The 13,193-nt window shown below is 45.9% G+C and overlaps 1 protein-coding gene across 2 annotated transcripts in view; it reads left to right on the forward strand.

The window, feature by feature from the left end:
* The first annotated feature begins 5,921 nt into the window (after window positions 1–5,921).
* The window catches only part of F13A1 (coagulation factor XIII A chain), a 163,801-nt gene continuing 156,529 nt past the window's right edge, over window positions 5,922–13,193 (forward strand). The window contains exons 1-2 of one of the 2 annotated variants that reach the window (XM_049654887.1): window positions 5,922–6,026; window positions 7,976–8,123. In XM_049654887.1, coding sequence (XP_049510844.1) covers window positions 7,994–8,123 — 130 coding nt within the window. In that variant the 5' untranslated portion in view covers window positions 5,922–6,026; window positions 7,976–7,993. Of the gene's footprint in view, window positions 6,027–6,205; window positions 6,373–7,975; window positions 8,124–13,193 lie in introns of those variants that run through there. The other variant, XM_049654888.1, reaches the window with a different exon arrangement.

The raw sequence follows: 13,193 nt of genomic DNA on the forward strand, positions 1-13,193 counted from the left end.
CACACACACACACCTACAATTATTTAATGGGTATAGAGTGTCACTGTTGCAAGATGAAGAAATTCTGAAGGTTAGTTGCACAGCACTGAGTATACTTAACACTGTTGAACTGTACACTTAAAAATGGTTGTGGTGGTAAATTTTCTGTTATTCGTGTTTTCCCAAAAAGAAAAATAACAATAATAATAAAGACAGAGATGTTCACTGTGAGCTCATGAGTGCATTAGTCAAATCTTGCTTTCCTCCATTTGTTTTCCTGGAGGACCCTGCCATGAGGAGATTGAGCCCAGCAATGTGCTGCTCCAGGGAAAGTAGATTAAGGAAGATGGCAGAACACTGGCAAGGTGGGGGGGTCATGCCTAGGGAAGCCTGAGCAACAAGAAGGATCTGCCATCTGGAACTGTCACTGGTGTGGATTTACATCTCTCCTAAAAGAGGAGGGAAGAGAGCCATTTGAGGAACGATCCTCTCTCAGGATCCAAGCCCTATTGCAGAGGTGCTTTATAAATTCCTTCTTGATGTTTTAAATGTCATTGTCAGACTTCGTGAAACTCCCCTGAGGCTTCTACAAGACATGAATGGATGCAGAAGGCCACTCTCTACCAACTGCTCACTCCGGTGACTGGAACGTGATTATACACTTTCCACCCAGCCTCCCTCCCATCCTCTCCCCAACCCCACATCCTCTGGAGTGGAAAGTTCCCCCCAATTCCTAAGGCTCAAGGTCACTGGAGGAGAAAGTCTTCCCCAAGAGATAGACTTGGATCAACTTCTGTTGGAGGGTATGGCATCTTTGTAAGAGGTCAGTTGTTATTTATATCCACTCCCTGTGCTACTACATCTATAACCAACAAACTCCAGGTCCTGTTTCAACTGGAAAAACCCACTGGGTCCAGACGTGACTGAGGTTTTTGTTTGTTTGAGACGTGATGTTGTGCATGTAAATCAAATAGAGTTTGCTGGAAAAGTCATCCCCTGAGCAAATACCATCTGCTTTTGGGAATTGCCAAGAAGGAGAGAAATGGTAGTTTATCTGAAGAGGGGAGTGTCCATACCATAGAAATGAAAACTCAGAAAGAGTCAGAGAACTTGGAATCCTTCCTCCCAGGCATCTTCTGTTTACCTACAGCTCCCAAAGCTCCTACATATTTCTGGCAGGGGCCAGGATCCCTAAGTGATGGGTTTAGGCATCCTTGCCCTGCCCTTTGAGTAGGCAATGAAGGGTTTCTGTTTCAGTCAACAGTACCCTGGGATCATGGCCCCTCCAGCTGTAGAGAAGTGAGAATATGTGTCTGGGGCCATGCACTCTGAGAGAATGCACATGTCCTCAGGTCCCATCCTGAGCCAGTGAGGTCAGGGAAAGTGGGGGGCAGACCTGTATCACCCCAGTCTGGGACCTTCTCCTTGGAGTTTCCTATTGCTCAGGCCACTGCTATGGCCCCAAGAGCAACATCTGCAAGAGAGAGTGAGATACTGGCCTCACTGGAACTGTTTGCCCTGAGACCCACTCTTCATTTTGTCCCTGCTCCCCTCTGTCTGGGATGACAGAGGGATGAGAAGCAGGGAGGGTACAGAGAAAGGAGTCAACCCAACGGACCTGAGACTGCCCTCCTCAGAAAGACTTCTTTGCATGGCTGGCCCTTGGCTGGCATCTGGGAACTTGGACTTCAGGAGTCCCACTGTTCCCTAAGTGATGAGCATGGCTCTGCTGTGTCCACTTTGTACAGATGGTTTATGCTGAGCACCTGCATTCCTTCTGCAAGGCTGGAGTCTGGTACGTGCTCAGCACAGTGCCTGTGTGACCAGCCTCCAATAAAAACCCTGGACACTGGGTCCTTCATGAGCCTTACTGGTGGACAACATTTCACAGGCATTGTCACATTCATAGCTGGGAACTTTGCATGTGTCTGACTCCACTGGGAGGGGACTCTTGGAGGTTTGCTCCTGGCTTTCTTTGGACTTCACTCCATGAGCCTTTTCCTTTGTGGATTTTGATTTTTGTCTTTTTGCTGTGATAAATCACAGCTGTGAGGATGACAGCCTGGTGAATCATTCAACCTGGGGCTGGTCTTGGGAACCCCTTCTCGACACAGGTGTGGTAGTGCCAGCTTTGTGGACTGTGTTGCCCTGACTCCTTTGTCAACTGATTTTCACTAAATTGGACAAATGCGAGACAATAGAGGGAGAGTGAAAAGAGAAGGAAGAGATGAACAAGGGTCATTCTTCTCTCTCTCTCCTGACCTCAGACAGGCAGTGTTTCCAGTGATGATCAAATCTCAAGCTGTTCCAGTCCCGGCCACATAACCCCAGCCCTTGTGCTGTGATGACACCACTCCTCCCTGCTGCCGTTAATTGCTGAGTTGACTTGCTTTCCCCTTTTCGGCTTCCAATCTCTTCCATCACCTGTGTAACCAATCCCCTGTGCTATATTCCCCCTTTTAAAAATATCCAACCTGGTTCTTGTTTTACCAGCTGGAAACATTCCTTACATACATATGTTGTGTCACCTCCATGCCAAGCAAGAAACATTCAGAGACCAAAGACACCACAGAGTTCAGAGTCTATTCATCCTGCTGCTTCTATAGCAGTCACATTTTCTGGCATGGCTCAAGGTTCATTGTATGGCCAGAAAACTTCCTTCTGACTTCTAAGCCTCAGAACTGTGAGGAAAGTCTCTGTAACATGGCTGGGCTTTAACCATGTGCTAGGAATTGGTGCCTTCAGACATTCTCTTATGGACACTATCTTTTAGGTACAAGGAAAGCTATTGCATTTTCTTTAATTGAAAAATTTTTTTGATGTTTATTTATTTTTGAAGGAATGAGAGACACAGCACGAGTGGGGGAGGGACAGAGAGAGAGGGACACACAGAATCGGAAGCAGACTCCAGGCTTCGACCTGTCAGCAGAGAGCCCAACGCGGGCTCAAACTCATGAACAGCATGACCTGAGCCGACTTTGGAGGCTTAACCAACTGAGCCACCCAGCCTCCCCTAAAATTTTTTTTAAGTTTATTTATTTTAAGAGAAACAGAGAGAGCCTGAGCAGGGGAGGGGCAGAGAGAGAAGGAGAGAGAGAATCCTAAGCAGGTTCCACATGAGAGCAGAGCCTAATGTGGGACTGGAACTCAGGAAACTGTGAGATCATGACCTGAGCCAAAACCAAGAGTCAGACACTTAACCTACTAAACCACCTAAGTGCCCAGCCATTGTGTTTTTAATGCTTCTGGGTTGGTGATTTGGAGAAGTTAGGAAGCTAACCAATATGTCTGCATGTGCACACAATACTTAGTGAGTCCAAAAGTGGCACTGAAGTGGTGGTTGTGAGGCTGACAAGCCTGTTCTGAATGCACAGCACAACCAGGAATCACAGGACCTGGCAGCTGTGCAGCTGAATCTGGAAGGCTCTTCTCCAGACCCACACAGGCAAGGATATCTCTAGGAATCCGGAACACCAGGCTTGATTTTTGCCAGGACAACTAATCAGAGTAGGATGGTCCTTCTCTAGCACTCAACAAAGAATATGGAAAGAATGGACATTTTTTAATGTTTATTTATGTTTGAGAGAGAGAGACAGAGAGAGTGTGAGCAACGGAGGGGCAGAGAGAGACGGAAACAGAATCTGAAGCAGGCTCCAGGTTCTGAGTTGTCAGCACAGAGCCCGACATGGGACTCGAAGCCACAAACCATGAGATCATGACCTGAGCCGAAGTCGGACACCGAACCAACTGAACCACCCAGGTGCCCCAGGATGGACTTTTGAGTAATTGAATGGTCAGCAGACTCTCCCTGGGAACTCCAGTTGGGGTCTCTACCCTCATGTAGTCTAGCAGTGGTACAAGTGTGAAAGTCACTGGGCTGGAGCATAGCACAGGGGGTGGGGGCAGGGTTCAGGTGGAGGGGGGGTCCCCGGCAGCATGCAAGAGAGAGTAAAGAGATAAGAATGGAGAGAAAAGCAGGGCCAACATGACAGAGGCCAGTCAACTGAGGTTTAGAATTTATTCAAACAATTTGATCTCAGATTTGAGCCCCACTGAGCCGCTTCTCACTGCAGTGTGGAGAATGGATTAGAGGAGTCAGGATCAGAAGCAGTAGGTGGCTCTTGTGATTTTGACAAGAGACGATGATGTGGAGGTCTGAGCCTCCACAGTGGGAGTGGGAGAGAATGGGTAGATTCAACAGACATTTAAGAGGAAGAATAGAGAGTATTTGTTGAGGGATTGGATTTAGGGATGGGGTGGGGGGAAGGAAGTGTCAAGAACAACACCACAAGTCTGGCTTGGCAAAGGAAGGCGAGGTGGTGGCATTCACTGGGACGGGGAACTTCTGACATGGACCAAGTTTCCAGGGGGAAATTATACATGTCATTTTAGATATGATGAGTATGAGTTATCCCTGGGACATGACAAGTGAAGATGGCTGGGAAGCAGTTAAACTGGGGAGTCTGAGGTTATAGAAAAGATCATGGCTAAAGACGTAGATTTGGGACATGTCAGGACACAGATGTGTCCTGAGACACATGGGAAATGAGGGCAATGAGAGCCCTCAGATGGGAAATGAGAGCAAGGGGGACATAGAGTTTATCCAAGGGGGTGTGTGCAGCACTGGAGGAACCCCCCCCTCCCCAGAGTGTCTCAGAGGTGGGAGGGGGGAGGGGAAGACCTTTCAGGCAAGAGTGGGCAAGTTCAATGTCTCCAAAGGTCAAGTAAATAACTGAATCCTGTCCTTTGGATTTGGTGCGGGCCATTGGTGAGCTTGGGCTGGTTTCAGTAGAATGATGGGGGCAGATGCCAGAAGCTTGCAATGGTGATGAGAGAGAGGAACAATAGCTGGTGACAGGGGGGTGCTGGGCTGAGGGAGAGTTGTAAAAAGTATTGAAGAGACTTGCCTTGAAGTTGTGTAAATGCTGTTGGGAAGCAGCTGCAGGACAGTGAGAGCTTGAAGACAGAAGAGAGAGAACAGATACACAGCAAGGCCCTGGAGAAGAAGGTGGCATGGACCACAGGCAAAACAGCAAGGCCCAGGGGCACTTTGCCATGAACAAGGGATTAGGTAGGAACCTTCCCCACTTGAATGAGAGGAAGAAAGGGAAAAGATGGGTAAGTTTGCAGGCAAGTTCATAGATCAGTAGCAGAAAATGTAGAGAATCCCTAACCAATGGCATTTTTTTTACCGTGCTCTCTATGAAATTAGATCAAGGGGCAAGGTCAGAAATTTGAAGACAGTAAAGAAGGTTAAAAATAGGTTGTTTGAAAATAGGACTATTTAGAGATACAAAGACTCAGAAAAAAATATATACATAGAAGACAAATTTTCTATTTCTCCTGTTATTTGAAGATAAACCAGAATGGTTTTCAGGGGGGAAAAAAAGATGTTATTTTCTAATTTTTTTGACACTCTAAGTTATTTACTCATCCCCTCCTGTGGGAAGTCTTGCAGTAAGGTGGTAGCTGAAGTTCCCATGGATGTTTCCAGCACGTAGACCAGGCCCCTCAGTCTTATTTACACAAGAAGGGGATGCTTCATGCATGGTCACGTTTGTCTGTGACCTGTCTGCAAGAGGGCAGAGGCACCCTTCATCCGAGCCGCACCAGTGGCCCTCAGAATTCCGGAGGGCAGAGACATTGCCCTGTGCAGAAAGACATTTCCAGCCTCTCTGACCAAAGGGCAGAGGCAGGGTCTGCTTGGCACTGGAGAGGGGCTGCAGAACCGGAGGTGGGGATGGCGAGGAGAAGCAGGGCTGGACACTTGGGAGTCAGGGGGGTTGTGGGTGGGAGGAGGGGCTCACTCCGGAATAACACAGCAGGGTGGCAGAAGTAAATAGGAAGTCCTAGAAGCTGCTTGGTTTGCTCCAGCTGTCAAGAAGGGGGAGGAGAAAACCCTGTGGGACGGGGGAAGAGGGTGGGGGCTGTTAGGAGGTTATTTAAGAGCCAACTTTCTTGTCCTTTTAACTGCGTCCTTTTGAGGAAGTGTCCCTGAGCAGCACAGCGCCAGCCTGAGGCTAGGGCACCTCGGGAGGGGACCGCAGGTAAGCAGCCCGGCAGCTGCGAGCCTGCAACCAGGAGCCAAGGGGCCCCCGCTCGGTCTGCCCCCTGCCTGGGGTTTCCGGAAATCCCTCAGAGGGCTGCTCCGGGTGTAGGGGGCGGGGGAGGGGCAGCCTCCTTGTCCAGTTCTGTTCCTAGTCCCTATCTCCGCACCTACCCAGCGCCACTTCCATCAGAGGGGGCTCCTCAGGTTCTCTTCCAAGTAGCCCTGAAGGCACTGCTTGCAAGAAGGCCACTAGCTGGGAATGAGGGACTTGGGAGTGCTCCCCCAAGGGAGGACTCTGGAGGGGTGAGACAGAAGGATGGAGAGAGATAGGGAGATAGAGCTAGGTAAGAACACCTACTTGGCTCGGCTTTCTGTCCCTGTGCATCCTCTGTTCCCCTCCCCAATTCGAGAGCTGAACTTGAGCGCCTGCCTAGCCCCCTACCCCCCTCTCACCTGTGAGAAGGGAGTGCTTCTGCCCACCCAGCCAGGCCTGCACAAGATCCTCTTGCTGGCCAAGCACCTGGGGATCCCCAGCTCTCTGCTTTCTGGGTTCTCTCTCCCAACAGGCCAGTGCCCCGCTGGGCTCTGCTCTGTGCTACCCCCAAACCCTCTCTCCCCTAGTGATCCTAAGCCCACCCTTGTTATTCCCTTGCAGAGGACTGCTTTTTCCCCTGCGTTCCCTCCATCATTAACCCTTTCTCCTTGTCCCCTGAGTTCACTGGAGACTTTGTGTAAATATGTCTGTAGGTATTTATGGAAACCTATTCAGACTTTATACTTGGAAACATTGCTATCTCCGTCCCAGACCAAATACCCTAGTAAGTGATTATCTTGTCTCCAGCTGTGTTGCCTTTGCTTCTAGAACAGTCTACTCTGGTTTGCCTCTATAGTGGAGGCTCTTCATCTTTGGAGGGTGTGCTTGGTTTTGAAAAAAAAAAAAAAAGCCAAATAGCCAAGAGTCATGACTGGGTGATCCAGATGATCAAGGTGAAAGCTTCATTTGGGTCAGAAACAAGGGCTCCCTTTATTTGGTCAGTCGGTCAACAAGTACAGACTGGGGAGTGACAGTGAGGTGTGTGGTATTTGAGCTGGCTCCTTGCCTGCACAAACTCCGGAGGAAAGGGAAGTAGGCTTGGAGCTAAGGCACTGTTAGCACCACTGACCAAGTACATTTAGAGAAAGGCTATTTATAGCCTTATTTAAAATTGCCAGTGTCCCCCCCACCCACCCCCACCCACCCCCACCCACACACACACAGACTCCATCTGCCTTCTCCTCTGTGTGGTCCTGGCTCCAAAGTAATGGCCACCTTCTTATACCCCTTTGTGTTTACTTCTGGAAAGTGTGGGCTCCACCCTAACCCTCACTAGACTCTAGGTCAACAATCCTCTGTTTCGTTCTCCGATGTATCCCAAGTGCCCACATCACAGCCTGACACATAGTAGGCCCTCATTAAACATAGGTTGAATTACACTGCAAACATGCTTTAGAGGATGCTGCTTATCTAAACACGGCTGGATGAGGTTGTTCTTAAAAGTAACTTAGGCTTCCTAAGCCTGTATGAAATGGACATACATACAGGCATATGACAGTAAACATTTCTCACAAAGATATAGCCTTTAGAGGTAATGAGGGGATTAAAAAAAAACCTGCTTTCTAAAATCGTTTACATTTTTCATTTCTTCAAATAACCCCCTTTTCTTCTGCTTTCCATATGTTTTGACAAACAAGAAATCTCCCCAAGATCCTTGGGGAGCTATACTCCATCATTAGACTAATCCTTACTGCCACTTCGCAAGTTTTATTTATGAGAAACTCAAAATGTGTTGCTCCAGTGCTATCTCACACAGATATGTCTGTTTATTTTTGAATCCTTGCCTCCAATGTAATTCACCTCACATTCCTTTTCTGTGTCTCCCTTCCCCACCCCCCATCCCTCCTCCCAAGGAGCTTGTGAAGCTAAGAATGTCGGAGACCTCCGCACCTGCACTTGGAGGCAGGCGAGCCCTGCCCCGAAACGCCTCCAATGCGGCAGAGGATGACCTCCCCACTGTGGAGCTGCAGGGGCTGACCCCCCGGGGCTTCAACCTGCAAGGTACAGGCACAGCCACCTGCTTCTCCCTGCAGGTGCTGGCTGGGTCAGCACCCTTTGTCTCCACTAAGCTCCCACAAAAGAGGTGCCCCTGCCAGTGTCTGGTATTAAAGAAAAGACTCCCAGGCCTTCTTTGGAGTGGTCAAAGGACCAAAGACTCAGATTCTTGTCCCAGTTCTGCCACTTAATAGCTTTGTGATCCCAGGGAAGTCACTTTGTCTTTCTACCTCTTGGCTATTTCCTCTATAAAACAAGGGCGCTGGCTTAGCGGGTGCCTCTTCCAGGGCTACCGTTGTTTTAAAAATACTCTCTAGCTGGAAGTTTCCACTTCCAAAATATTGTGGCTGTTTTGATTGTCTGGCTTTTGCCCCCTTCCTTCTCCCTCCTCCCTCCTCTCTCCATCACTGTGAATTTCAGAGCTGGAGAAAGATGCCAGACTCTGACAGTAATGGAGATGGAAACCCTCTATTTGTCTCCAGAGCAGCCTGCTGAGCAGGTGAGGCAAGCTGCTTCCCCTGCTCTTGCCTCCACTGATCCCCAGGGACCTGCTCTGGGAGTAGCAGCCAGAAGCTGACCTCCGCTCAGCCCTGTCAGCTGTGATGGGACCCAGGTGCCAGCAGTGGCTTGGTGACACAGGTGCCATTCCCTTGGGCCATGGCAGGGACATTCAGACTCATGTCCCTGAATGGCATCTAGCAGGGAGCACTTTTTGTCAGTAGCACACATGCACCAAGCCCATTTTTGCTCCTGAGGGGTCTCTGTGCTAAGTTTCATTGGGTGTGAACACCCACTTGCTTGGGTAGGTGCCCACCATCACCTTGGGGTGTGTGGCTAATTTGCCTCATCAGAAAGAGGTCAGCAGTTGAAAGCAAAGAAAAAGAACAATGCCGATCACTAACAAGTCCAGCAAATCAGAACTTCTCAACATTGTGGACAGATTTGATTGTGTTACTATCACATCTAGCCGGTTGATATTCAATTGTGAAAACAGAGAGAGATCTAGTACCATCCATTAAGGTACCATCCAAATTTGGAGGAGAGAACTCACAGAAGGGCATCTTCAGTTTAATAGAAGGGTCCAGACAAACTTGTGAACTTGTAGTTCTGAGCTATCTCTCCCAGCTGGGTGCCACATTCTCTACAACTTCATCAGTAGAGCCACAGAACAGAGTTAAAAAGGACTTGCTAATCCTCATGTTATAGGTGAGGAAGATTCAATCATCTAAATTCCCATGTTACAGGTGAGGAAACTGAGGCCAAAGCAAGTAATTAATGTCCACTCCTTCACGGACCAATCTAAGATAGGATGCTTTCTTCCTTCCTTCCTTTCTTTCTTCCTTCCTTCCTTCCTTCCTTCCTTCCTTCTTTCCTTCCTTCCTTCCATCTTTTGAATGTAAATAAAATTGGAAAGCATGAGCATGTAAAATTATCAAGCAGATTACCTTGGTGTATTCAGTTTTCTAGAAAAATTCCCCTCTGGCAGAGAAGACTCTGGGCCCTGGGGAATGGTGGCCAAGGTGCTAAAAGAAGAGGGCAGGAAGAACAGAAAGAGAGAGGGGCACAGGATCAGTGAAGAGAAATGTGCACAGAGACAGTGAGATGTAGCAAAGAACACCCCGGTCCGAGACTCAGAAGACCTGGGTTCTGTTTCCAGATTTGCCACTTGCTTACTTTGTCACCCAGGGGAGCTTCATTTTCTCCATCAGGAAAATGGAAGCAATACCTACTTTACAGTTGCCATTGTGATCAAATGACCAGTGCCCATGAGACGCCTGATCCATAGGATGTGACCTACAAATGCTCCTTGATTCAGAAGCAGATTATCATACCCTACTAGGTTAGGGGCCCACCACAGTGAAAGGGGCCCACCACTTCCAAGGGGAATGTGTAACCACCTGCAGGGCCTGTCTACCTGAAATCTGAACAAAATGTTGCTAATAAGAAATCAAAACTTCCAGAAAACTTGAGCAGGTGGGTTGATTTAAAAAACAAACAAATCTGGGTTTACTGGTTTTTGTTTATTTTTGGAGGCACAGGTGGGGAATTATATTGAAGAGAATTATTTGGAAAAATCAGTCATCATGTATCCACAGCCCAAGTGACATTCTGGGATACCTATTACAGACCTTGGCAGACGTGTGTGAGTGTCCAATGACTATTTGTACAATGAATGAACAGTCAGTCACTGGAGAATTGAATGACTCATCAGTCCTAGAGTCATTATAATCTTATTATTAATAGCATGTTCCAGATTTCATAAACATGCATGCATTTAATGTGAACTAATTGCTACTCACTATGAGAAAAGGGTCTCAGAACCCAGGGAGCATAGAGGAAAGTCCTAGATGAGAACAGAAGAAAAATACCAGCTTATAAACCACCTGATCAAGGGAGGACTGTCTCCTACTTATCCTTTATATTTCAAATTTCTCTGACACGAAATACATCAACTTGTTCCAAGTTATCCCCTGCTAAAGCAGTCACGGTATTTAACTTCTGTCTTCTTGCAGCTTATGCAGTGACCACTAGGGGCGTCCAAGAGGGCTTGGATCTCCCTGAGCCCCTGCCTGAGGACGCTTTGGCTCTCAAAGTCGTAAGGCAAACTCTCCTTTTTTCCAAAAGCGTCCCTTTAACAAGCTACTTGTACCAAGCTGACTGAAAAGGCAGAAAAGCAAGAGGAGGAAAGGGGGGAAATGGCAGATTTTTCGCTTCAAACAGCCTTGTGGCAGTCGATGTATATAATATACACTGAATGTATACCCTTAATTCATAGCTTTTGTGAGTATTTGGTTAAGAATGATTTTAGCCTGCATTTCAGATTGTATAAACTCACATAAAGTTCCTCCCATCCAGCAGCACACTATTTACAAAAAATTGAAATATTTGAGGCGACAGTGAAACCCCAGAGATAGGACCAGCTAGTCTCACTGGTGATGTTTGACATCTTCATGTGTTTTTAGGGGTCCTTAACGCCCTCTTCCAAACTCAGTTGTAGCTGAGAATGGTATGTGAAAATCTCCTCAGATTTCTAGATTTGCATCTCTTCCTATTAGACTGTTCTGCATGCTCAGTGGTTATTTCTGAAAATCTCTTTACAGCTTTCCTGGTCTCAAAGGTTATTTTAGGAGATGTAATGTTCGGGAAGATAACCTTATATTCTTGCTCTGGTTTGACTCTGCATTGTTAACCATAGTGATCATTTACAGTGATGATTATAATCCTTATTGGATACATCTAATGTGATGAATTCAACTGGAAAGCAAGTCTGGATTTCTAAAAAAAATAAAATAAAATAAAAATAAAATGCAGGAGAGATCTCGAATCTTTCAAGCTAATGGAGTCTTGTACCTTTCTGAGCATCCCCTCCTTCCCACCCCATTCCCTGTCAGAACCAGATCAACTAGTTAACAAATTAATTATAAATCTCTCCTTTGTGCAGAATAAACCTCTCTGGGTTGAAGATTTTTAAAAGAATAAGAAAGACATTTAATGTATGATTCAGAAATGAGGTTGTATAGAATCAATTCATTCTTCTATAATGGTGAGGGGAAAATGGAGAGAAGGAAATATACTTGGAGGCTGCTGTTGAGATACTTCCAGCAAGAGGAGAGGTAGGCCAGACAGATTTCAGTGTCTGGAGAAGATGCTGGTCTCACTTCTTACTCCACCTTGCTCTGGGCAGCTAAGCATTTCTTATACAGTTTACAGTACAGGACATTTGAATAGCAACAGTTGAAAAACAATAAGCTTCTTTTTAAGAAAATGTTTTTAATCATTCTAATTAATGATACTTTAAAACTTGAGGTTTCCAAAGGAAATATGAGAAAGGAACTTTTATCCTGTTGTTTCAACAATAAACAGACCTACTTCCCCATGGACAGTACTTATGCCTACATTTTGGTAATAATATTACCGAAGATTGCATGGAGATTTCATTTCACTAGGGAATTCCTAGGATATGAACCTAAACATTTAACTTATCTCAAGATTCCATCTGTGACAGGTATAATCATTCTCCAAAGAATATTTTTACAACCTAAGGAGAAAATAATCTACTTTTTTTCATATTAGGGAAAGGGTAGGAGGACCAGTAAGCAGCTGGCTCATGAGGAGAGATTTTTTTTTTTTTTTAACCAGTCCATTTTCTGATGTGTTTGGAATTAGGCTAAATTGTGTTAGGTAGACTTTTTGAAAGCTGTCACTTTGAAAGAGCAAGCTGCCAACTTTCCAGCTACAATATCTCTCTAAAACAAAAACAAAAACAAAGTAGCTTAGCAATGAGTGGCTCTATTTTGCCAGGAACCCTGCTTGGACAGGGAGAAGCAAATTCATTTCCTGTTTATGGCGAATGGAGCCTAGATGAGAAGTCTCCTTCAATCTAAACTATGTCTCATTAATCCAATAAGCAAAGCAGAAATCAATATGCCAGCTTAATGAGTGTTTACTGTTTACTACATGAAGAGGGACAGCGCTGACCAAAATGGACAAGAGAAAGAACTATGATGTTTTTATATCTATGCTCAGATTTTACAACCAACATCTATAGACCCCTTGCTATTGCTAGGTATTGTAAACACCAAATACAAAGCTTGATCTGTGGTGACTGTCCATGAGCAATGAAAGAAGTGTTGTTTAATCAGTGGTTTGAGGACCTCACCTTATTCCCCAGTGCTCAGGCCAACCCCTAGCAAATCCATAGAGCTATGCTGTCCTTTCCTTCTCCCTCTAAGGATAAACAACCCTGCTGGTTACCCTTCCATATGTCTTGTCCATTTGACTAAAGTCTACAACATTAGTTCTTTAAACTCTTACTTTTAATGTCGCTTTTAATCTTCCGTGTCTTGGTCAAGTTTTATTTTTTAAATGAAATGTTTTCATTGGTTTAAATTATTTTAATATGCAGTTTTATTTTAAGAGATTACAAAGGGAAATCTTACTAATCATTGCCTTGGTTTTTCCCCACATAGAGTACAACCGTAGTTTTCCATGATTTTTTTTTCCCTTTTTTCCTGTAGGCACTGACCTGTTGGAGGATTGTTGCAGTAAAGAATGAAAGGATCATTTAGAAAAAAA

This window comes from Panthera uncia (assembly GCF_023721935.1).
Source record: "Panthera uncia isolate 11264 chromosome B2 unlocalized genomic scaffold, Puncia_PCG_1.0 HiC_scaffold_25, whole genome shotgun sequence".
NCBI lineage: Eukaryota > Metazoa > Chordata > Mammalia > Carnivora > Felidae > Panthera > Panthera uncia.